Source organism: Mus caroli, chromosome 12 (assembly GCF_900094665.2).
Source record: "Mus caroli chromosome 12, CAROLI_EIJ_v1.1, whole genome shotgun sequence".
Classification (NCBI taxonomy): Eukaryota; Metazoa; Chordata; class Mammalia; order Rodentia; family Muridae; genus Mus; species Mus caroli.
Window position 1 is genome coordinate 17562152 of NC_034581.1, and position 22676 is coordinate 17584827.

Consider the following 22676-nt stretch of genomic DNA (forward strand, 5'->3'; position numbering starts at 1 on the left):
TTGGGGAAAGGATGTGGTTTTGGAAGGGAGGAAACTGAAGTCAAGACAGGCCTCTCTGCAGAGGTGACCTTTGAGCAGTCTGGAATGTAGAGGCTGCCTGCTTGCAAAGACCTGGGCATAGAGGAGTCCTGGAAAAGGGCTGAGATGTGAGTATCAGGGCAGACAGAAGGCCTGTGATCAGAGGTGAGGGAGAGGGGAGGGTCCTGTGTGGAGGGGTGGCTTAGGTCCAGATAGCACTGGGCTTTACCTTGGGGAGAGAATTTGCAAGTTGGCTGTGGAAGTTCTCTTACAATAAATCATTTCTCCAGCCACCACTTCACAGTTTAAAGACATTTCAGTGCTTGTTCCTAGGCCCAGGAGAAAAGTGGGGAGACCAGCAAAGGAGTAGGGGTTCATTTGGGTGCTGCGGTGGTGGCAGTTCAGAAGTGTCCTTTGAACTGGGGGTCATCCCCTGATACTTGAAGCATGGGTCTCCTATCATCCCCAAGGTAAAGGTGGCACTGTCCAGCATGCCTTAGTGGTAGAGACCAGGCCTACCGTGAAGATTGGCTGGCTGGAGGACTTGTATTGCTGCAGGATAAAGGGATCACCGCTTGGAACTGGAATGCTGAGCCAGTGCCTTTATGATGGTGCTTATTCTTCCAAAGGAATTTGGGTGACTCTTTCTCTTCATATATATATTTAGGTACCTGTCATGTAGTATCACTGTCAAGTGCCTGGGCTGTGAAAGAGGACAGGCCTGCTGAAGACTGACCCTCAGGTTGTGTATGAGTTTTAAGTTTTTCTATTCTGTGCATGGACCTCTTTGACAACATACCTCTTTTTAGAAGGACTGTGTACTTCTCTTGTTCTTTCCGTCAGCTTNCCATGTAGCCCAGGCTGGCCTTTGGTGCTCCCTTTCAGCCTCTGAGCGCTGGGAGTATTATTCCAGGTACCCTGCAGAAAGAGGTTAACATGTAGAATAAAGATTTCAAATGGAACCAATTATACTGAATTCAGTTTGTAAAACATTAAAAGGAGATATGCATACTGATATGTCAGTTTTTAAAAATGATGCCAGGATTTATTATTGGGTTGGATAGGTACTTCAGTTGTGGAGTACTATGAGTGTAAATAATACGGTGTGACATTGCTAATAATTACAATGTAGGGCTGTGGCACCTTTTTTCTGAGGCCCGGGTAACAGTAACACTAATTGGGATGTGCTGCTTTCATTCCCAGTTGAAGAAAGGCTGGATTTCAGTTAGATGCTAATGATGTGTCCACATATCCATTTTTTCCCCCTCTCATCCAAATAGAATATAGATCTCTTAAGTTCAGGCTAAAGATTCTAGGTTTGATGGGACGATGTCTCGAATTTGACTTTGGATGGCTGGTTCTTTGCAAACTCTGTAAACCAGACTGTATAACTATGGTCAGTTTCATGAACTGGTTCTAGGAGTCTAGCTGAGAACAGTCACAGGCTGAGCCAGTGTTAGCTTGTGATGTAGTAGAGGTGTTTAGAAGAGCCCTAGGGGAGTGGGGCACTGCCCAACTTTGATGTCACCAGGATAACCCTCTTTCCTCCATGGTGAGGTCATGGGCAGTTCTCTGGCTCTGTAGTATGCTTCTGAGTCTAGCAGGCCTGTAGTTGTACCTCAGAGTCTAGTAGTTAGGATCAGAACCCGGTGGCTTCTGCAGGCCAGCTCAACTGTTTGTACTCTCCTGGTTGGTCTTACATGTTATTATATGCTGCCCTTGATGTAGGACAAGCTTCAGTGGGAAATGATAGTAGATTCCTAGGCACCTTCTTCCCAGGGGATCAAGGGAGGCTTGATGGACATTGCTCTTCTGGTGAGGTTATGTACGAGGTCACTGCTGCAGCAGAGCATGCTGGACACTGGGTGGTCCCTCTACCTTTATTATATTTCTTGGGCATTACTGAGTACCAGGTATCCTTCATTATAACGTGGTAGTTACTGAAGTCATAGAGAAGATCGATCACCTTATGGACTTCACAGAGCTGGACTGAGTTGGAGCCATGATTTGGACCAAGGTTTTTTCCCTCCATGTACGTGTGTGTCTGCTGCACTTGTGTGTGTAGAGGCCTGATGTTGATATCAGGAGTCTCCTTTGATCATGTTTTAATCTTATTAATTGAGGAAGAGATCACAATTGAATTTAGAGCTCACAGATACAGGCTAGGCTACTTGCTCCTGGGGTCTCCCATTTCTACCTTCCAAGCCCTGGATTACCATGCCCATCCAATAGTTGTGTGGGTTCTGGGATCTGAACTCTGTCCTCACCTTTGCATGACAAGTGCTTTATCCACTGGGTCATCTCCCTAGAACTCAGATCAAGCATTTGGCATCAGAGTCTGTTGTTTCTGCAGCCACCTGTTCTGTAGAGCTGGTGCCTAAAGAAACCTTTGCTGCATTGATGCCTTTGGGTCAAGACTGTTGCTTTTGTTGCTGTTTTTAGTGAGTGGGCTCTGGTACTTTTCCAGAGTGGGAACTCCAGTAGATCCCTGGGGCTGCTCTGTTTCCTTCCTTGCTCCCTGGAGACGCTCTTTCCTTTTCCTGTCCCGCCTAGCCCAGCCCTGCAGAGTCGGGCTCTGCAGCCATTGCTCACACTCTGGCAGGAGGCTGCTCTGCCAAGGGTGTTATTAATGATGTCATCTTTCTACTGGATGCTGGTGATGGCTTTGCCGATAACATCAGGTGGTTGATGAAGACAGTATCTTTTAATGATGGGTTCCCTTGACATAGACTTTTAACAAATCAGCAGACTTTTAGGACCCCTCTCCCTAATTTCACAGAAGAAATCTTGTGGTTTTGTTTTTAAAGACAGTGACAATAACCAGTCTTTTTATAGGCTTTAATTCTATGTTAAGAAAATGTGCTTTTGCCAGTTGGTTGCCTAATACCAAATGGTCAGCACCGAAGCCAGACATATAAATAATATTATGCAGATTGTGCAGGCTGTGTTTATATGTTTAGGGAATATACATATATGTATAAAATAACAAAGGAAAAGAGAGGTAATGAATTTGAAAGAGAGGAAGCGGGGGTATGTGGGTTGGTTTAGAGAATAGAAATGATGAGATTATATTACAATTTCAAAAAGTAAAGAAATTGTAATTGTAAAGTAAGAAAGCATTAAATGGGCTTATTTAAGGTTATTCCTTTTTGAGAGAGGTCATATAGGCACCATGGAGTCATGTGACTCTGGGTTTCAGCAGTTGACAAAACAGGAGTTCTGACCACTCTGGTTGGTTCTTCAATGTCCTTTCACTGTACAGAGGTGGGTTTCCTTAGTGCAAGCTGGTGTCCATTGAGTCTCTGCAGGCCAGCTTCCATTGTTGTCAACTTAGAGGAGCCAAGACTGACAACTCCAGAGATATCAAGTGCTAACCCCTGGGGAGACAGGTAGCATTAGAGGCCCTTTTTAGAGGCTTTTCTTTTCTTGTTTACTTTTGAGTCAGGGCCTCAGGGTAGCCTTGAACTCTATGTACCAAATATGACCTTAGATTTTTGAATCCTCCTGCCTCTGCCTCCACCTTTGAAGGCTGCTGTTACAGCATGTGTCATCATGCTTGTTTTATGTGGTGCCAGGGATCAAACCCTGGGCCTCTAGAATGCCAGGCAAACCTTCTACCAACTGAACTGCCTCTGTAGCCTCTAGAGGCGTTTACTGAGAGGCCTTCACTGCCACACAGTGAGTTGTCAAATGATACATCTGGTTGCTTAGGGCTGTGGGTTCCAGAAAACCATCTGGGTTGTGTATATAAAGACCTCATAGTGAACGGACTCAGGGTGTGTCTTCCAGGCCAGCAGATCTGTGCAATGTTAGTTGACTCTGAAAGATGTCTCAGGGATGTATAAGTCCAGGCAGAATCTGACACCTGTTCTCTGTTAGGGGACTTGGAGGAGATGTGTGCTATATATATTCCCTTGAAGCTCCTCATCTGTTACTAAGAAGCTTTTGGGTCTGAACCAGTGACCACTGGCTATGCCTGTAATAATGGAGGACTGGATGAATATACTTTACTTTGAGTGACCCTCTTCTTGCCTATCTTTATCAATCACTTGGCTGTTTTTATAGTTGTACTTTTCGAGAAGGTGGAGGTCACAATGAGCTTGATCTCCTCTGCTCCCCACTGTAAAGAGTCCCTCCCCAAATATCCAGATGTATCTGCAGTCACCATGACAGTTGTCACATGATCTGGAATTCTGTTGGGTTCACTGCTGTCTGAAGTTTGGGACAAGCAGGGCTGTGTTGCCTGTGGTTTTTTGCAGTCATGGACAACATGCATTGGTCTCTTAATTCTGCTTTGTTCTGTGTGTCTCTGGCAAAAGGCAGGTTGTATTAATGATCAGAAGGTTTTGTGGTAACTAATGTGGGATACTGAATGTTGCACGAATATTGGCTTTCTTTCTAACATTGATTCATTTATTTGTTTACGTATTGTGTATTTGTGTGAGCCTGTATGGATAGATGTGCAGGAGCCTGAGGAGGTCGAAATAGGCATCAGAGCTGGAACCGAGGTTTGTAGATGGTTAGGAGCCTCCATGTGGGTTCCGGGAACTACACACAGTTTCTCTGCAAGATCTGCAACTGCTCTTGACCTCTGAGCCATCTGTCCAGCCCTCTGACTTTTGTATATTGAGGTGTTAGACAGAGGAGAGTGGTGTGTTCATCCTTGGAAGATTTGATGTCTCACATTGCATCAGTTTCCACGGTTCTTTGTTGTTTGTGTTGTGCTGGGATGATATTAGTAGCCAGGGAGTTAGGAGGGCTGGGGTCCAGTTTTGACCGGGCCTCTGTTTTACTGTGTGACTTTGAATTTCTCCCAGGAAGTCTGCCCTCTAACGTTAGGGGTTTAGCTATCTATGGGCACCCTCTCCAGCCTGAAATCACCATGGTTGTCTGTGTCACATATATTGAATTTAGGTAGGAATAAATATCAGCAAGAAACGGCTACTTGTAGTTCTGAAAAGGCAAGAGAGGCTTTTAATCATCTATCTTCAAGCTTAATTATTTACATTAGGATTGTTTCTTTGTCTTGTGGTACTTTTTATTTTTGCTTTAAAGAAAATCAAACATGTATTTTTTTTTTTTTTTAAATCAAACACATGTATTATGAAATTGTTCGGGCATGATAATACATAGAATCCTGTTACTGAGGCCGGGTGGACAGTTCAAGTTTGAGATCAGTTTTATCTGTTGACTTAGTGAGTTCCTAGCCAGCTCTGTCTACAGAGAAAGACTTTGTTTCCCTCTCACTATCCCTCATCCTTGTCAAGCACTGGTTCTCAATCTTCCTAATACTGTGACCCTTTAATACAGTTCTTCATGTTGCGTTGACCTCCAGCCGTACAATTCTTTTCATTGCTAATTCATAACTGTAATTTTGCTACTGTTATGAATTGTTTTATAAAATATTTGGAGATAGAGGTTTGCTAAAGGGGTGGAGACCGGCAGGCTGAGAAGCATTGCTTCAAAGTATCCACTTCTGTGAATTTTGATACATCCCCAGAGTCTAGTCTCCTCTTTTCAATTCTAGAACCTTTTTTTTTTTTTTCAAATAGGAAACATCATACCTGTTAGTGGTCTCTCTGTTGTCCCCTTCCCCCTCTCACTCTGGGCCTCCATTGATTTGTTTTTGGCCTTTGGATTTCTTTACTGTGGACATGTCATATATGGGATCAGATATTTTATGGCTTTTTGTGTTGTCTTCTTTTGTGAAACTGATGTTTGCAAGGTTCATTTATGTTGTAGCAAGAAGCCGCATGTTGCCCCTTTTAATGGCTGAATCGTATTTCATGGTGTGTTGCAACACAGTTATTTCTGCTTTTTGGCTATTAGGAATGATGCACTAAAATTTTTTTTTCAAGCTTCTGTGTAGGCATACACTCTCACTTCTCTTGGAGCTGAATTGCTAAGTCATAGGTGACTCTGTATTGAAGTTTTTGAGGAACGAGGAACTGCCAGACTTTAAAATGGATATATTACTTTGTATTCCCTCCAGCCATTTGTAAGCGTTCCAATTTTCCCACATCCTTGTCAACACTAATTATTGTCTGTCTTTTTTGATTATGTCCATTCTTAGGAGCATGAAGTTGTATCTCACTGTGAGTTGATTTGATTTGCATTTCCTTGATGGATAGACGGCTAATGATGTCAAGCTGTGTTTAACATGCTTGTGGCTGTTTGTATATATTATTTTTGGAGGTCTAACTTTTCAAATTCTTTGCCCATTTTTATATTGGTTGTCTTTTTATTATTGTACACACACATCATACATTCTGGGCACTAGATGGTAACTTGTACCCTGAAGATGCTCTCATTTTTGGATTGTCATTTCATTCACGTTATGGTATCTTTTAAAACAAAACATTTAAATTTTTTATTTAAAAAAATTGAATTATGCATATATGTATGTGTGACTGTGCAAGTATGAGTCCAGTCCGCAGAGTTCAGAAGAGAGCATCAGATCCCCCGGATTTGGAGTTACAGCCAGTTGTAAGCTGCCTGTCTTGGGAACTGGGTTCTCTGTAAGAGCCACAGACACACTCTGTGTACGGTTAGTTTCTTGTTAACTTGACACAACCTCAGGTTATCTGTAAAGAGGAAACCTCAACCGAGGAATGGCCTGTAAGAAAGTCTGTGGGCATATTCCTCTTTAGTGATCGACGCACTAGTGACTGCAGCAGGGCCATCCCTGGCCAGGAGATCCTGGGCTAGATAAGAAAACCACAAAGAGCAAGCCAGTAAGCTATGTTCTTCCAGAGTCTCTGCTTCAATTCCGGTCCCCAGGTTCCTGCCTCGTTTTCACTTGGAGATGGACTGTGAGCTTAAAGATGAAGTCACTTTTGGTCCTTGTCTATATACAGTAATAAAAAGAGCAAGCTAGGACAACATGCTCTTAGCTGCTGAGCACCTCTGCAGTTCTGAGACTTACATTTAAACATGAAGATCTGTGGACTCCCCCTCCATCCCATTGCCCTCTCTGTATATAACTCCATTGTTTTAGAGTTAGTGCTCAGAGGAAGTGGGAGTCTTAACTGTTCCTCTCTAAGATTACTTCAGTGTTTTGGTTCCCTGGCAGTTTTGTGGGATCACGTTTAACATCTGCAAATAAGCCAGGTAAGACTCCTGGGGAATAATATGGACTCCATAGATCAGTTTGAGGAACATAGACACCAGCAAACATCGTTGTATCTCTGTAGTTAAGATGTGTTCCCGTTGATTTTTTTAAAATTTAATTTAGCAATGTTTTATGGTTATTACTGTATATATCTTTACATTACTTTTTAAAATTTGTTCTTAAATATTTTATTCTTCTGGATGCTATTGTGAGTGGAATCATTTTCTTAGCTTTGTTTCTAGGTTATTAGTGTATAGAAATACAGTTGATGCTTGTACCCTAATTAGAAGCTGAACCTTGATGCATTTGCTTACTGGTTCTGCTTCTGTGTTGTGTGTATAGTCTTCGGATTTTCTGTAACACAACACCATCTATAGAGATAGCTGTAAGATGAGCTGGCCGCTTTATTTCTTTTTCTTGTCTAATTGCTGGATCAAGTGTTGATCATTTTAAAATATCCTTTGGTTTCCAGAACGGTAATTTTCTGAATGATTGAGTTAGGTATATTTTTAAAGCTTATTTTTTTAATTGTGTGCACACACATACACACACACATTGTGGTACACATCTCATGCAAACGTGTAGCAGTTATAGGACAACTTTAAGAAGTCTGTTCTTATGTTGGATGTGGTGATACACACCTTAATTCTAGCACTTGGGAGGCAGAGGCAGGTAGATCTTTGTGAACTTGAGGACAGTCTGGTCTACAGAATGAATTCCAGGACAGCCAAGGTTATGTAGAGAAAACTTTTTCCAAACAAGTCTGTCTCACCTTCATTATGTGGCCCTGGGGATTGAGCTGAGGTGGTCATGCAGGCACCTCTAGTGACTGAGGCATCTTTCCAGCCCCGACTTTAATATTAAAATAACTACTTTTTATATGTGGCTGAAATTGCTTCTATATAATTGGATTCATCTTCCTTCTCATTTGGTTTTTCTGTGTACTGAAAAACTGGGACGGCTCAGAAACCTGGAGTTTGGTTGCAAAGGAAAATAGCAGGGGCATCTCTGTCTGATTCTTAGGAGATACTTCATTTGCTCATGGTGTTTGCAAGTCACCCCATTTCTGGTTCAGTGGGAGCCAGGGCTGAATGCTCTCTGTAACATTCAATTCCATATCCCCCCTTGTCAATGGGTCTGTCTGGCTGGGTTGTCTTTCCACGAGCATTTTCTTGACTTGGTCTCTCAGGGCAGCCACTCTTCTTCACTGAGGTCGAGGTTGCTGGTCCTTGTCACACTACACTCTCCTGGTCCTTGTCACACTACACTCTCCTGTTTGTTCCTTTTTGGAAATGAACGATGCTGGTTTTCTCCTGCTGCAGTCAGGTTGTCAGGACGTGTAGCTTTCATTTGCCTCCGCCAAAGCTTGTCCAGGCCCTCCTGTGCCGTTTGGAAGAGCTCAAAGTCTGCTGGATTTGTTTGCAGTGGGAGAGAGGGCCCCCGGGGAAGCAACACTGTGTCTGTGCACCGACTCTCCCTCTAGGATGCTTAGGCTGCAGTGTCTGAAGCCTGGGTTGGTCTCCCTCTTTTTCCTGGTGTGTTTGTAGACCTCCTGGGCCTGTGTTGTCTACCACATGGGGGTCTGGGATGAAACTGTAGCTTGGGGTTTCTGGCAGCAGAGCCCTGTATCTGTCCACTCCCTGAGCAGTGACAGGGAACATGGATTTCCTTTCCTACTGCTGCTGCTCCTCCTCACAACCTTCCAGAGCTGAGGCATATTGCTCTATCTTTTCAAACGATTTATTATCTTCGATAGCCATATTGGAGCTTAATTTTCAGAGTGTACAATTTCTTTATGGTCAAAGTAAGAGAGGGCTTGATTGATCCCAGGACAAGATGGCTTTAGTTGTCGCTAATATGAAATACCTTAAGGGGCCCTGTTTCATTTGCTCCTTTAATTTATGAGCCTTCTTCGATCCTTCGTTCATTTGTATACTAGCCAGGGAGGCCCCAGCCTGTCTCATTCTGAGCTTAATTTCTGCCTCAGACACAGCAAGGACTGCTGTCTCCAGTGTGTAGCTGACAGTCTGTTAGATTTGGGGCTGAATCATGGAGTGGCAGTGCCAGCAGATGAATGAATATTTTAGACATTTGTTAACTGTTTTTTTCCAAAGAAAAATGCACTGTAAGCTGTCAGCCACAGGACACGCACACATGAGAGTTGGGGGTGGGGGGGTGAACAAGGGAGACACAGTGATCCGGAGCGGCAGGGTCCCCCATGTTCCCTTAATAGGAGACAGTGGGAAGGAGAAAGGACGATTAGACCAGAATAGAAGGGCAGGACTACTCCCTTCTCCAGGGATCCCAAAGAAGGTCTCACTCAGCCTCAGCTAGCATCTCCTGACGCATGCGGATTCTCATTAAGATGCCCTGAGATCAGAGACTGGGATAAGACACCATAAGACAGCTTGTCTGATGTGGATGAAGCCCTGGTGATGGTCCCTAGTACTTCAAAGCAGTTCTTGCTCCCCAAACTAAACAGAAACTGAGCCCAAATCAGGGAAAGTCTGCCTCAGTGGGCTGAGAACCATGTAATCCCTCAAGGAACGTTGCCATGAAAATAGGTTATTTGAATTTGATGTGTAATTTATGAGCTCATGTTCCCTGAGAAAAATTATCCATGTGAACAGTTCTTTCCTGTGGTTTCTCTGTGGGGGGGGGGGGCATTTGGTCAATGGCAGAATGATACAGACTCGGGTTTCTGTGATGTGTGGACAGGCCTGTGGACACCTGTGTCAAGTATGAGGAGAGGAAAATCTTCCTATGAGGGAGTGTGCCAGTGTGTGCTTCTGTCTCTGTCCTCATGCCCAGGGTAAAGAGTAAGTTTTAATGGTGTCCAGCCTGTGGCTCAGGGGATGTGTGTTGGGTGTCCACATCCAGGCAGTCCTCCTTAAAAGGCTTGTTATAGTCGCCATAATCAAGGTCGTCATGGCACATTTTGAAGCACTTAGAGGAACAGGAAAGTATTTCAAGAATTATTGAAGTCTCTGCTCCCTATAGTATTTTAATTAATACCTAATTTCTTCACTGAAAAATATTGATCCTCTTCCCTATAACTCTTCCTCAATCCTCACATCTATTAGAATCATTCTCTCTCTTTTTTTTTTTTTTTTTTTTTTTTTTGTGGTTTTTCGAGACAGGGTTTCTCTGTGTAGCCCTGGCTGTCCTGGAACTCACTTTGTAGACCAGGCTAGCCTCGAACTCAGAAATCCGCCTGCCTCTGCCTCCCGAGTGCTGGGATTAAAGGCGTGCGCCACCACGCCCGGCTAGAATCATTCTCTTCTTGTCTTTATTTTTCTTTCTTTATCCCCCCCCCCCCCTCTGTTTGTTTCTGGTTTTTTGAGATAGGGTTTCTCTATGTAGTCCTGGCTCTCTTAAGGTAGACCATGCTGGCCTCAAATTCAAAGCTCCTTCTGTCTCTGGGACTAAATGTGTGTGTCACCCCCACCCAGCTCTTCTCCCAATCCTTAAGGTGGTTATTCTTTGATGTATTTGGGTATCTTTTTTTTGTCCATCCACCCATCTGTCTCTTGACTGTCATCCCTGCAAAGGTTCTATCATGGAGGCTGAGAGTCACAAAGTCCTGTGAGGTGTAGGTGGTACCCAACACAGCTTCAGGCCCTCCTCTGAGCTGGGAGTGTGTCCTGGGTTCTCTCTCTTGTAGCTTGGGAATCTCAGAGGAGGAGACATAGACTCTTAGCCTGAGTTGAGGTCTCATGCAGGCTGGTTGTCACATGCTATATGTACTTGCAGTGGTCTATGTCACTTACAGACCCTTCTTTAAAGACTTGCCTGCTGCAGTGACCAGGTGTTTAACGGCCCATAGAAGCAGCCATGTCTACCCCTGGAAATTTATGGTCAGTGAAAGTTAGTGCTTTTGCCCTTGGCCTCTTTATTTCTGGTTTTCCCTCTTCAGATCACACATAAGCCTGGGGACTGGTGGGTCAGAGCTGGTTATGGAGGGCTGAGCTTGACCTTTGGAAATGGATTCAGGAGTTTGTGGGACTTAAGGAAGACCATGCAGCTGGGGGTGGAGAGTAGGAGAAAGGCCAGCGGCAGTGAATCTTTTTTTTTTTTCTTTTCATTTATTAGATATTTTATTCATTTACATTTCTTATTTATTTATTTATTTATTTATTTATTTATTTATTTATTTGGTTTTTCGAGACAGGGTTTCTCTTTATAGCTCTGGCTGACCTGGAGCTCACTTTGTAGACCAGGCTGGCCTCGAACTCAGAAATCCTCCTGCCTCTGCCTCCTGAGTGCTGGGATTAAAGGCGTGCGCCAACACGCCCGGCCTCATTTACATTTCAAGTCCTATCCCGAGGCAGTGAATCTTATAGGAGACATTAGCCATTGTAAGGTAGATGAGGGACCTGTGCTGAGGAAGGAATATGCCACTCATGCATCCACTGTTAGGCCTATCATATGTCTCTGGAGTTGTTGGGCTGTGGTTGGCTTGCTCAGGCCTTTTTTCTCTCCTTCATTGCAGCTCTGTAGAGGCCTCTGATGCTCAGAGCTCCTGCCTTCCAGGAGCTCCTGAGCTGGGTGAAGGAGAAACAGTGGTCTACCAGAAAGAGGGGGGTGGGGGGGGTGGGAGGGGGAGGGGGAGGAGGGGGAGAGGATGAAGCACACTTCAGGGGAAAGGTCCTTGAAGCAGGGCTTGCTTTGCTTCCATGAACCCGAACATGTCTTTCTGATCCCCTTGAACTGGAGAGGAGCTGGGAAGCTAGTGTCAGCCCAGCTGGCTCTAAATGGAGAAATGAAGGCTGGATACTAGAAGTCAGTGATGGTAGTAGTAAGAATATCAAAATGCCATCTCATCCCTACACTTAAGGAACCTGTTTAAAAGTCATTTATCAATGCAGCATTTATTTATATGAAGCTTGTTCTAGAGCTGTGTACCCTGGAGGGCAGGGTTTTCCCTTGAGGCCACAGTAGGGACCAGTCTGCAACCCCCACCCCCCCCATACCGTGTGCCTGTTTCTTGATCTGAGACTCTTGGGCAGTGACTTCAAATGCACCTTCCAGCCTGGGGAACCTGTATTTTGGCAAGTTCAGCTCCCTGCCACTGCTGCAGGCCTCTGTAGAAAAGATAGGAGAGTGGAGTTGTTGGGCTGGATGCTGGCCCCAACCCAAAGCTTATTATCCCTTGCTGTCACACATGACCACTCCTTATCACTTCTTCCTGTCTGGACACAGGCTGTTTATGAGTGGAAGGCTCAGGGAGCTGGCCATAGGTTGCTTAGGAAGGTAACCCATCCAGGGAAAGTGCCAGCAGGCCATATGCTTGGATCAGACTGTCTTTAGCATCACTGGTAGGTGTGGGCTGCCCCAGCTCTCACCAGGGAAAAGCAGCCCTTGGATACTGAGGAGTGTTAGCAGAGGTGTCTTAAACCAGCCCCACCTTCCTGCTGTGTGGGGATTAGGGTTCCCCACCTAGGTTTGCCAGGGGAGCTGAGACAGGACTATGGTCAGCTGAGCAAGGGGAGAGTGATGCATGTCAGCTAGGACGGAGGAGTGATGCTCTGACCACATCCTCAAGTGAGTCTGGATCCCCTAATTTTCCTCCCAGCATCCCCAGTCTTCCTGTATCTGAGCAGCTTCCATGTCCAGTAGCCTGCATTTTTAGGGTGTGTGACCCCTGTTGTTCCCATCAGCCCCCAGCTGTAAGGATAGATGTAAGGGGGAAATGCCACCGTGTCCAGTAATGCTGCCCACGTGAGCATTGTCGGCCCTCCCTGGGCATCCCTCAGTGGCTGTCCTCCTACAGAACAGTACCCACATCACTCACACTAGCCCGCTTCCTGCATTTGTTCTCAGTTCCTGAAACCAGTCGCAGATTCCTGACTGTGCGAGGTCATTTTTCTTTTCTTTGTAAAATAAGCTCTCGCTTTTACTTTGACTCGGTTATTTTCAAAACACTGTTTGGATAGAATAGACCTTTTGCAAGCTTTGCAGACAGCTAGATGCCCCCTGATGGTCTTTAATGATTCATAAAGTAGGATACGGGGTCAGAGTTGTCCCAGAGTCTGGAACTGGAACCTGATAGTGCGTCTTGTCGAGTGAGTGACCGTCTTGTTTTCTAGAACCAGCTGAGTGTCTGAGAGTCCTCAGTAATGACTTTGTAGAATTGGCAAGTGCACATTCACACACACACACACACACACACACACACAAACACAAACACGCGCACGTGCCCTTGTATACCTGTAATTACAAAGTTCTCTGAGAGGTAATACAGGAGACTGATGAGCATCACCATGAATTTCAGGCCAGCCTATTCCACAGAGCAAAACAACAAAGCAAAAAGCCCTGAAAGCATAAAAACAACAAGAACAAAAATCACAAAAGTGTTACTACCACGTCACTATGTGGGCGCCCAGATCCTCCTCCTGTGCACGTCTCTGTCCAGGCTCTGAGAAGGGATTTCATGTGCAGTGTGTGCACTGATTGTTAGTGCTGGTTACTATTAATACCGGCTGTATTAGCTGCTCTGGGAAGAGGTGCTGCTTATTCATAATACCCAGATAATTGCTGTAGCCTGGGGAGAGCAGACCTTACAGTGTTATGAGCGGGGCAGTGCATGTTGTGTATTTGATAAGGAGTCCTGCTTAGCCACACAACCCCAAGGAAGTCCTAATCTCGACTTGTTTCCCACAGGAACGGAGCATCTCGAGAGTCCTCCTTCTCCTCCTTCAGCATTAACAATATGCTCATGTTATCTGTCATAGTGGGCATTCATTCCCATTCAATGTGTATTTCTGTCTTTGCTTCCTGCCCACTCACTCAGTGTTGTTCTTGAGAAGAGAAAGGGATTTGGGATGAAAGCTAAGTGGTGTCCAGGCTTTGAGGCTAGTGTGATGCCCTCCACCACTCTTTCACATCCTCACCTGTTTGTGCTATGTTCTCATACTTGGTCTCTGCCCTGTCTGAGGACAGGGGTGAGTTGGGTGGTTGATGGGGGAGTGAGTCTACTCGGGGCAGGTAGAGGGAATATTTGCATCACTTTGCACAGGGTGGCAGCACCCTTCCTGTGTGAGGTAGACGAAGTGGTCTTTTCCTCTCTGACTGTCACAGAGGTGAGAACAGTACTGCCCTTGGGATCCTGAACTTTTCAGACTCAGGCAACAGCATTTGTGTGTGTGGGTGTGTGTGTGTGCGTGTGTGCACGAGCATATATAAACATATATGTATACATAAATGCATGCCCTGGGCCACTCCAATGCAAATTCTTTCTGTTGGTACTGAATATATGCAAAGTTATGATGCTTAGTTGATAATGACATTATGCAACAGAAATGAAATTTCCGCTTTTTCCACCTCAGTGTTCAGGTGTGTTGGGAGTCCTGTTTCTTGTGGAATTTTTGTGATATTTCTGCAGCTCAGAGGCTGCTTTCAGAGACACTGTGGCTGTTGAGTTGGTTCAGCGTCTCTATTGAGTGGTGCTAGGCTGCCCTCAGACCACTCAGATGGTCTTCACAGGACATAGGAACCTTGCAGAAAGAGTAGGGCTGTGGTGCAGAGAAGGGAAGGCAGCACTATGTGAGGAAGGCCATGTGCCCCGCCCACCCTCATCAATTCATGGTCAGAGACAGAACCCAGCAGATTTGGAGATAGGTTGTGGGCAAGGCAGTGTGTGCTGGAGGGTTCCATTCTGCCTAGTAGCTTCTAGGCTGTGCTTTGCTCTTGCTCTGGGGACTGGTCACTGGGCCAAGACAGTACTTGGTGGCCTCCATAGGGCAAGCATTGGCCTCACCTCTACTGCTCACACTCCCTGAGAGCTCTATTGTCCGAGCCTGTACACCCAACCTCTTACTAAGCTGGGCACAGGGGAGTCCGAAGCATATAGCGCAAGGTGGAGTAGCATTGCTGGCTGGGAAATGGCTGGTGTCCTGTAGAAGCCTGAAGCTGTGTTTCTGGGCCAGCAAAGATGATAAACATGTTAGGTAGTCCTGAGTCACCTGCACATAAAACCACTGGAGGCCACATATGGAGTATACCGATTTCTAGGAAGGGACATGTTACAATGCCCAAGGCTGTGTATTGGAGAAGAGATGGTTTTGGTGGCAGCAACAAGGAGGGGTCCTAGACTTTGCTGGCTGAGACTAACTTCATAATTCTTGCAAAAGGGATTGTCACGTTTGTCTCCTAGTCCTTCATTGACAGCCTGTCTGTCCTCTCCAGGTATGAGACCATTTACCAATGTGAGTAGAGGCCAGGATTTTTGTGAGGTCACTTTCAGAAGAAACAGACACAGAAACTGACGATGACAGACCACAGGGGTAGTTGCTATGACAACAAGACATTCATCATAACAACCTGTGGGAATGGACAGGGTCTGGCAGGCGATCCAAAGGACCAGTGATGGGGACGTGTGCAGACTGTCATAGACCAGCACCAATACGGCTGGCGTGTTTACCTTATAGAGACATGGCAGGAACTCCGGGCTGAGCTCGGGACCTGGGGTGGAGTTGGAACCTGCAGAACTCTAAGCTCTTTCTCCCTAGAGGGAAAGCTGTTCCGCAAGTGGTGACTGGGAGACCAGTCTCCTCAGGGAGCGCCAGAGGGAGAGAACTGTGTCCACACATTGTCAGGGCTCTGCTGCTGCTGCTGCTGCTGCTGCTGCTGCTGGGAGTGGAGATGCTAAATATAGTGTTCGCATCTTCTGAGCTACCTGCATACATCAGGAAGGAAGGGAAGCTTAATTTTCTCTGAAGCAAAGGCTGCCAGGAAGATGCCTGCCTTTCTAATCAGGAGGGTTCTGGCAAGGGCATTGAGGACGGCAGCAGTGTCCACAATGGCAGCAAAGCCAGGTGCAGTGTTTACTGTCTCACTGAAAGGGTGGGGGTGGGGCCCGTGGCAGGAGGGATGTCTTTGGCTTACTCCTCGGTTGATGATGGGCCAGCTTGCTTCCTGGCAGCCGAATCTCTCCCTCCCGGCGTGGAGATGGTTGGTTTGAGGTTCTGGGTTGGTGACTTTCCTTGAACCACTTCCTTTCCTTTTCTTCCTGTGCCCAAATGTGCAGGAGGAATTTCCTCTTCCCACCAACAGAACGGAAAGGAAGGGAAAGCAACATTGCTCATTTTTGTTTGCTGCCGAGAACCCCCTGCCAAGCAAGGACCGCTTCTCTTCCAGGCCACAGGTGACAGTGTCCTTCAGCTTCTCGGTGGGGGTTTCTGCCTCTGCCTTCTCTGACCTTGACCAAGAGGAGTCTGCTGTAGCCCTTAATGTCAAAGGTATGCACCTGGTGTGGCAGGGGCTGGGCCTGGTCACCATGTGGTTTTCTTAGCAAGGTGCCAGGGAACACCTGTCACTGTTATGTGCAGCTCCCACCTCCTCCACAGCTCCAGGTCAGAGCCTGGCTCCTGCCCAGCTAGGCCTCACTCACTGCCTTGATCCCAGCTTCTCCTTGGGCCTGTCCGGTGTTTGGGTGTCTCTGGCATCCACACTCTATCTCCACACTTATGCTGCTGGTTGGTGGATCTGTCTCCTCTTCTCGCTGGAGATGTGCCTTCCTAGGGGCTTTTCCCCTGCTGCCCTTGAGGGTCAGGTGCCCTTCCTGCAGTAGGTAAGGGATTCTTTCTTCCCTCAGCCCTAGCCGTTACTGCCCTTTCTGGAAGTGACATCTGTAGCCAGCACCTCTGGCCTCCTGCTGTATCTCCTAGTCTGTAAATTACTCTGCTGCTTTAATTTTCCTTGACCTGGACCCCCTTTCTCTTCCTGCAGCCCAGCTCACCGCCCTGCCATTATCAGCCAGACTATTCAATAGCTTCTGTCTCCGCTGGAGTTCAGAACTTGACCTTTTTAGTTAGAACCAGAGTCTGGCCCCATCTCTTCTAAAACCCATCTGCTTTCTCTTTCCTGGTCATCTGAGATAGACCTTCAGCCCATTCACCAGAAGGAAGTCACTGGCTTCAGCCAGAAAAAAACTTGTATATTCCTGTCTCCCTTTACCTTATTAAATCATAAATCTTATGGGGACAAGGACCTGAGAGCATGCTCTCAGAATCCTGAATTGTGCCCGTGACATCACACATGGTTAAGAAATATTTGTGATTTGGTGTTGGTGGCTCACCCTTGTAATTCCAGTACTCCGGGAGCTCACAGAAGGGATTCTGACCAGAAACCAAAAAGAGACAAGAAAGTATTTGTAAACACATAAAAGTAATCAGCAAATCCAGCGTAGGTGGCAGGGGGTGGTACCCCTTTCCTGGGAGTTGTGGAGTTACGGGTTCTAGGAAAGCTTGCAGTTTAAAGGTTGAATTTGGAGCTGGGTGTGGTGATGCACGCCTTTTAAACCCAGTGCACTGGAGGAAGACGCAGTCAGAACTCTGTGAGTTTGAGGCCAACCTGCTCTACAAAGAGAGTTCCAGGAAAAAAAAAAAAAAAAGCAAGAGGCTGTTTGAGTCAGTTTCACCCTGTGTGGGAGGAGCAGGGAGGAAGAAATTCCAGGTTAAACACTCCCAGCTGCTGTTTATTCCAGATCCACGGCTAGCAGAGCTCCAAATGGCTGCCCATGAGGGCGGGGAAGAAGCCGCCAGTCTGTGTTCCGGGTTTCTTTCACTCAGTGGGACCAAGCTTGCTCTGTGTTAGGAGATTGAGAGATAGGGCTTTGAAAGGGTCTGATTCATCAGTCATTGTTCAGGAGGACTGGGAGGTTAACTCTGGCGGTAGCTTCTGATAGGGATCTGCAGCTATAATGGAGACCTGTATTATGCTAGGGCTTTGAAGAGTCTGTGGAGCAGCGATGAGCAGGGGCACCACCTGCGCTCTCGGCCTGCTCTCCTGCCCTTCCGATTGTCTCCTGGCAATGAGCCGGCAGTTTAGGTTATGCTGATGAAAGGCTTTTTACTAAGCGCTCCTTGTTTCTTTATAGGCCCAATAGCTGTTTAGTGTTTGTGACTCCCCCTCCCATCTCCACCCCCTGCCCAAAGAAGGGGCTTTCTATAAATTTTTCAGATTTCATTCTTTAGTAATACTTATGAGTATGGTGGGCTGGGATTACTATGTTTTAAAAGAAAATGCAGAGAAAGGGTACAGTTGGCCTGTTTTCTACAGAGCTTATGTTCTGCCTTAGCCTGAACAGTGCTCAGAGCATCTGTCTATCTGCCTTGAAGCCTGCTGGACTCGAACCAGCTGACACTGTTGTGACCCAGGGAAACACCTCATTTACTTGTTTAAGAAATGCTTATATTGCACTTACTGCATACCTGACATGGTGACGGTGCTCAGTGAGTGTTTTTTTAAAGATTTATTTATTTGTTATATGTAAGTACACTGTAGTTGTCTTCAGACACTCCAGAAGACGACGTCAGAGTCGTTCAGAGGATGGTTGTGAGCCACCATGCGGTTGCTGGGATTTGAACTCAGGACCTTCGGAAGAGCTGAGCCATGTCTCCAGTTCTCTCAGTGAGTGTTAAACACAGTCTGTGTGTGTTGTCATCTCGTTTAGAGAAGAAAGGGTGCCCAAGGGACGTTGAAAAGCCGGAGGTCCAGGCCAGCTCAGCCTTGGGTTCCACTTTGTCCTGACTCTGACTGTCCCACCTGTCATCTCTCTGGGTTTGAACTTTGAATCTGTAAGATTGGAGACATTCATAGCTTGGCTGCCCTGAGTCAGGATTGCTGTAGGAGCCCTGTTGAGTGGTAAGAGTATCTCAAAATTACATGAGGAGCCAGAAACTGTTGGGACACTTGGGAAGGCAACCTGTGGGGCTGGAGGAGACACTCAGATCCTGACCAGTCTCCAAAGCAGGCTCTGCCCACCGTGTGAATCCAGGAGCTGGAACTCTCATTCCAGGTCCCAGGGCTGGTGGAGCTGAGGAGCAGAAAGGTGGACCTGCCTAGCACCAGATGACTGTGTTATTGAGTGGGACACATCTGGGGTAGTCCAGCTTACAGGCTGCTCAGCCTGAGGCTGTGGGGCTCTTTGCAAAGACTCAGCCAACGGCCACTTCCGGCCCTGTAAATTCCAGATTAGCTTTCCATATTGTCTTTTTGTTCATTCTCTTTAGAAATTCGCTCCCACACCTTCCTTCCATTGCATTTCTAGAAATATCCCACTTTTCATGACTCACTGATTGAACATATCCTGTTTGGGGAAGTGTTCAGAGGAATTTCAGAGCGGGCACATTGACTGCCAGTGATAAGTGGTGCAGACAGGAGCCTGGGATACGGCTCTCCCAGCCTCCCCCAAGGCCCCAGACAAGGAGTGCAGCTCCTGTTCTCAACTGACACGCCCACTGACACACCCACTGCAGTTTTCCCTTCAGGCTGTGAGTAGGAACCTGAGTGTGGGTAGAGTGACTGATGTCCACTGAATCAAATCAGAGATGGTGCCTGGAGTTTGAACCTGGCTGGGTGGGATGACCTTTTGAACCACACAGATGCCCTGTCTTCCTGGTACCAGGATTGTATCATGGAGCAGGGAGGGGCTGTGTCCCTGGAGACACAGTCACTCCCAGAGCCTCATGTATGAGGAGCGGCCAGGAGGCCTTGCAGGATGGCAGTGTTGTGCATGGAGCACAGAATGCTAGCCTTGTCTTCGGATGCTCCAGTTTTGCTCACGGCCTTGTTTGTTATTTCACAAGCTAGAATGTTGCTCCCAGTCTCCAAGGCTGGGTGTGTAGCTCATGCCAAAATCCTTTCTCTTTTGTATAGCCAAAGGCTCTTGGCAGGCTTACACTGTGGCAGGGAACAGGCAGTGAAGTAAGAGGAAGAAAAAGCTGGGGCAGCCTCAGGCACAGCAGAGGCCATGGCATGCTGGTGGCTGAGAAGTAGCTGGATGCTGAGATGTTGCTCCTGTTGAGTGGCAGTGTAGCCAGATAGGCTGTGAGGATGGTGTTGAGGAAACAGTCAGCCAGTTTTGCAAGGTGCTTTGAATGCAAAGGTGCCTCAAGATGCAGAAAATGGTTGAAAGGCAAGCTGTGTAGGTCTCCTCGAGAATGGGGTAGGTGGTGGGATGAGAGAGGTGCTGCTGAGTCTGGGCAGCTGTGATTCAGAGGGATTCTTGGCAAAGTCTGGAGACATGTTTGAGGGCTCTGGGCAAGGGGTGCTTCTGGCGTCTAGTGGGTGAAGCCAAAGGTGCTACCAAATGTCCCATAGTGCAAAAGAATGCCTGGGCCACAGAGAACACTACTGTTCTTAGTGTTGTTAATTCTGAGGTCCAAAGACCCTGAGCTGGGTGGTCCCAGATCACTGGAGAAGAGAGAAGGGTCTTAGCGGATCTGAGTAGCTATGTGTGTGTGTATGAGTTCATGTATATTTGAGTGTGCAGTATACGCATGTGTATATGTTTGGTGTGCACATGTGTGGAGACCAAGGCTGATATGTGTCTTACTTGATTGCAGCCATATATGTGAGCATTATATATTATAAATTGTATATATTATAAGTTATATATGTGAAATAATATTATTTTATTTTTTGAGACAGAGCCTCTCACTGATTGGTGAGACTAGCCAACTGGCAAGCTCCAGGGACTCGCCCATCTCTGTCTTCCCACCATTTGTCTCCAAACCTGGCATTTTCTGTGAATGCTGGAGATCCAGACTCGGGTCCCGTGCTTTAGTGGTGAGCACTTGACCCAGTGAGCATCTCTCCAGATCTGTATAAGCTGAAGTCTGTAGGTAATTGAGCACCACAAGGCAAAGACCATGTTTTCAGGACGCCTGGTGACATTAAGTCTGTGGAGACCTTCAAAGAGATGGATTAAAATGATGATTCTCCTGACGTAGCTCCATCTTAGTTATGATTACATTTCACCGACGTGTGTGTGTGTGTGTGTGTGTGTGTGTGTGAACATGTACCTGTATCCACCGAGCCACCCTGCTCACTCCCGTAGCCTCATCTTTGCATTATTATTATTATTATTATTATTTTATATTTTTAATTTGAAATGTGCCCAGCACCAAATGTAGTTTGGAGAGTGTTCCAAACCAGAATCTTTTGTGTTAAGAAGATTAATAAAACTAAAATGGTATAAACACTCTTAATTCAGTGTTTATTAAATAGGAGGACCTTATCAAAGAGCCGAGGGGAATTTAAAGATTGGTGGAATTAATTTAAAGTATTAAAAGCCAGTACATGATTGTGTATGCCCCAGTCCCTCCCTCTTTCTCTCTCAGATACACAGTGTATTCTTTCCTCCTCCTCCTCCTCCTCGTCCTTCAAGACAGGGTCTCTATAACCTAAGTTGGTTTCAAATTCTCATGCCACCATCCCCCACCCCACCCCCAACTAGGATCATGAACATGCATCACCACACCTGGCCACAGTTAATTATTATTATTTGCATTCTTTTCTGCATGTATATATGTATGTGTATTGCATTCATGCTTGGAGCCCGTAGAGAGGTCAGAAGAGGGTGTCAGGAGCTTGGATGGCTGAGAACCAAACCAGGGTCCACTGCAAGAGCAAGCAGTACCCTTAACCACTGGGCCATCTCTCCAGCCCCCTAATTATTGTTTTCCTTTAGTCTCTTTGTCTTTACCAGGGAACTGGGTTTATTCTAAGTACATGCTTAGACTGCTCCTGGTCTACTTCTCCTTTAATGCTCTGTGTTAAGCTGACAGAGCTTAGGCTATGTCCTCTTCTGAGAGAGCCATGGAGGACTTTTGAGACAGACCCGAGTGTCAGCAAGATCCCTCTGAACCAGTGTGGGTGCAGACGGGGCTGGGTAGGAGATGGGTAGGTGTCTGGGCATGGGGGAGGAAAGGGAGGGATAGTGTGGACAGGAGGAACAGGCTGACCTCAGGCTGTGGGGGCTGAGGAAGGGACAGAGTCCAGGAAAAAAACCCTTTCTGGTTTGAGTGGGTGAATAATTTAAAATTGTTAGGAAAGAGGAAAAGGTCTGCCTTCAGCGTGTTTGGTAGTTAATGCTGCTCCAGGACTTTTGCTTTTCAAACAGTCAGTGAAAATGAGAAGTTTGAACAGGCTAGATTAGGACATTTCCCATTGATGTATATTTTAAATGAAAACACACTTGATACTTTTGGCCAGACGAAGCCAGTTCTGCTTGTTTCTAGACTCCAGGAAGCCTCGGCTTGGGCTCAGCTGTAGCTAGGTTTGATGATGAGTCCTCGGGAGGGAGGTGGCGCTTGCTGCTGCCCCGGTATGTATAGTATGCTGCAGCCCACTCCAGCCTCTGTCCTTCTTCCTTTGATTGTCAGAGTAGCCATTGTGCCCATCCAAAGCAGGATTGCTGGGTGTGCTAATGGTGTTGAAGGTAAGGCTCAGGGTCTAGCCTGAGGTTCCAAGTGTGCTGTTCTTCAGGCAGGCCTGTGCCTGGATGCAGGATTCCTCCTTCCTCAGAGGGAGGAGTCACACAGCTCTGCTGGGATTATATGTATGGATCAGTTTGTTAGTTATGTATATAAATTACAAATTCAAATTATATGCGGTTTTGTATTTGTTCCATTTCAACAGTGTCTGTTTGATCTTTGGCAGAATTTTGTATGTATGTTGGGCAAGTCATTTTCTCTGCTGGAGCCACCTCAGTTTCCCTATGACATCACAGAGCCAGGCTTAGGGAGGCCCCTTGGTGTGT

General features: G+C 46.4%; 1 protein-coding gene across 5 annotated transcripts in view; it reads left to right on the forward strand.

Moving 5' to 3' along the window:
• Nucleotides 1–22676, forward strand: part of Asap2 (ArfGAP with SH3 domain, ankyrin repeat and PH domain 2) — a 157380-nt gene that overhangs the window by 6808 nt on the left and 127896 nt on the right. Inside the window, exon 1 of one of the 5 annotated variants that reach the window (XM_029484886.1) lies at nt 16313–16368. The exons of the other annotated variants lie outside the window; for them this stretch is intronic. Within the exon in view, the coding sequence (XP_029340746.1) occupies nt 16360–16368 (9 nt within the window). The 5' untranslated portion in view covers nt 16313–16359. Of the gene's footprint in view, nt 1–16312; nt 16369–22676 lie in introns of those variants that run through there. 5 annotated transcript variants of the gene reach the window in all.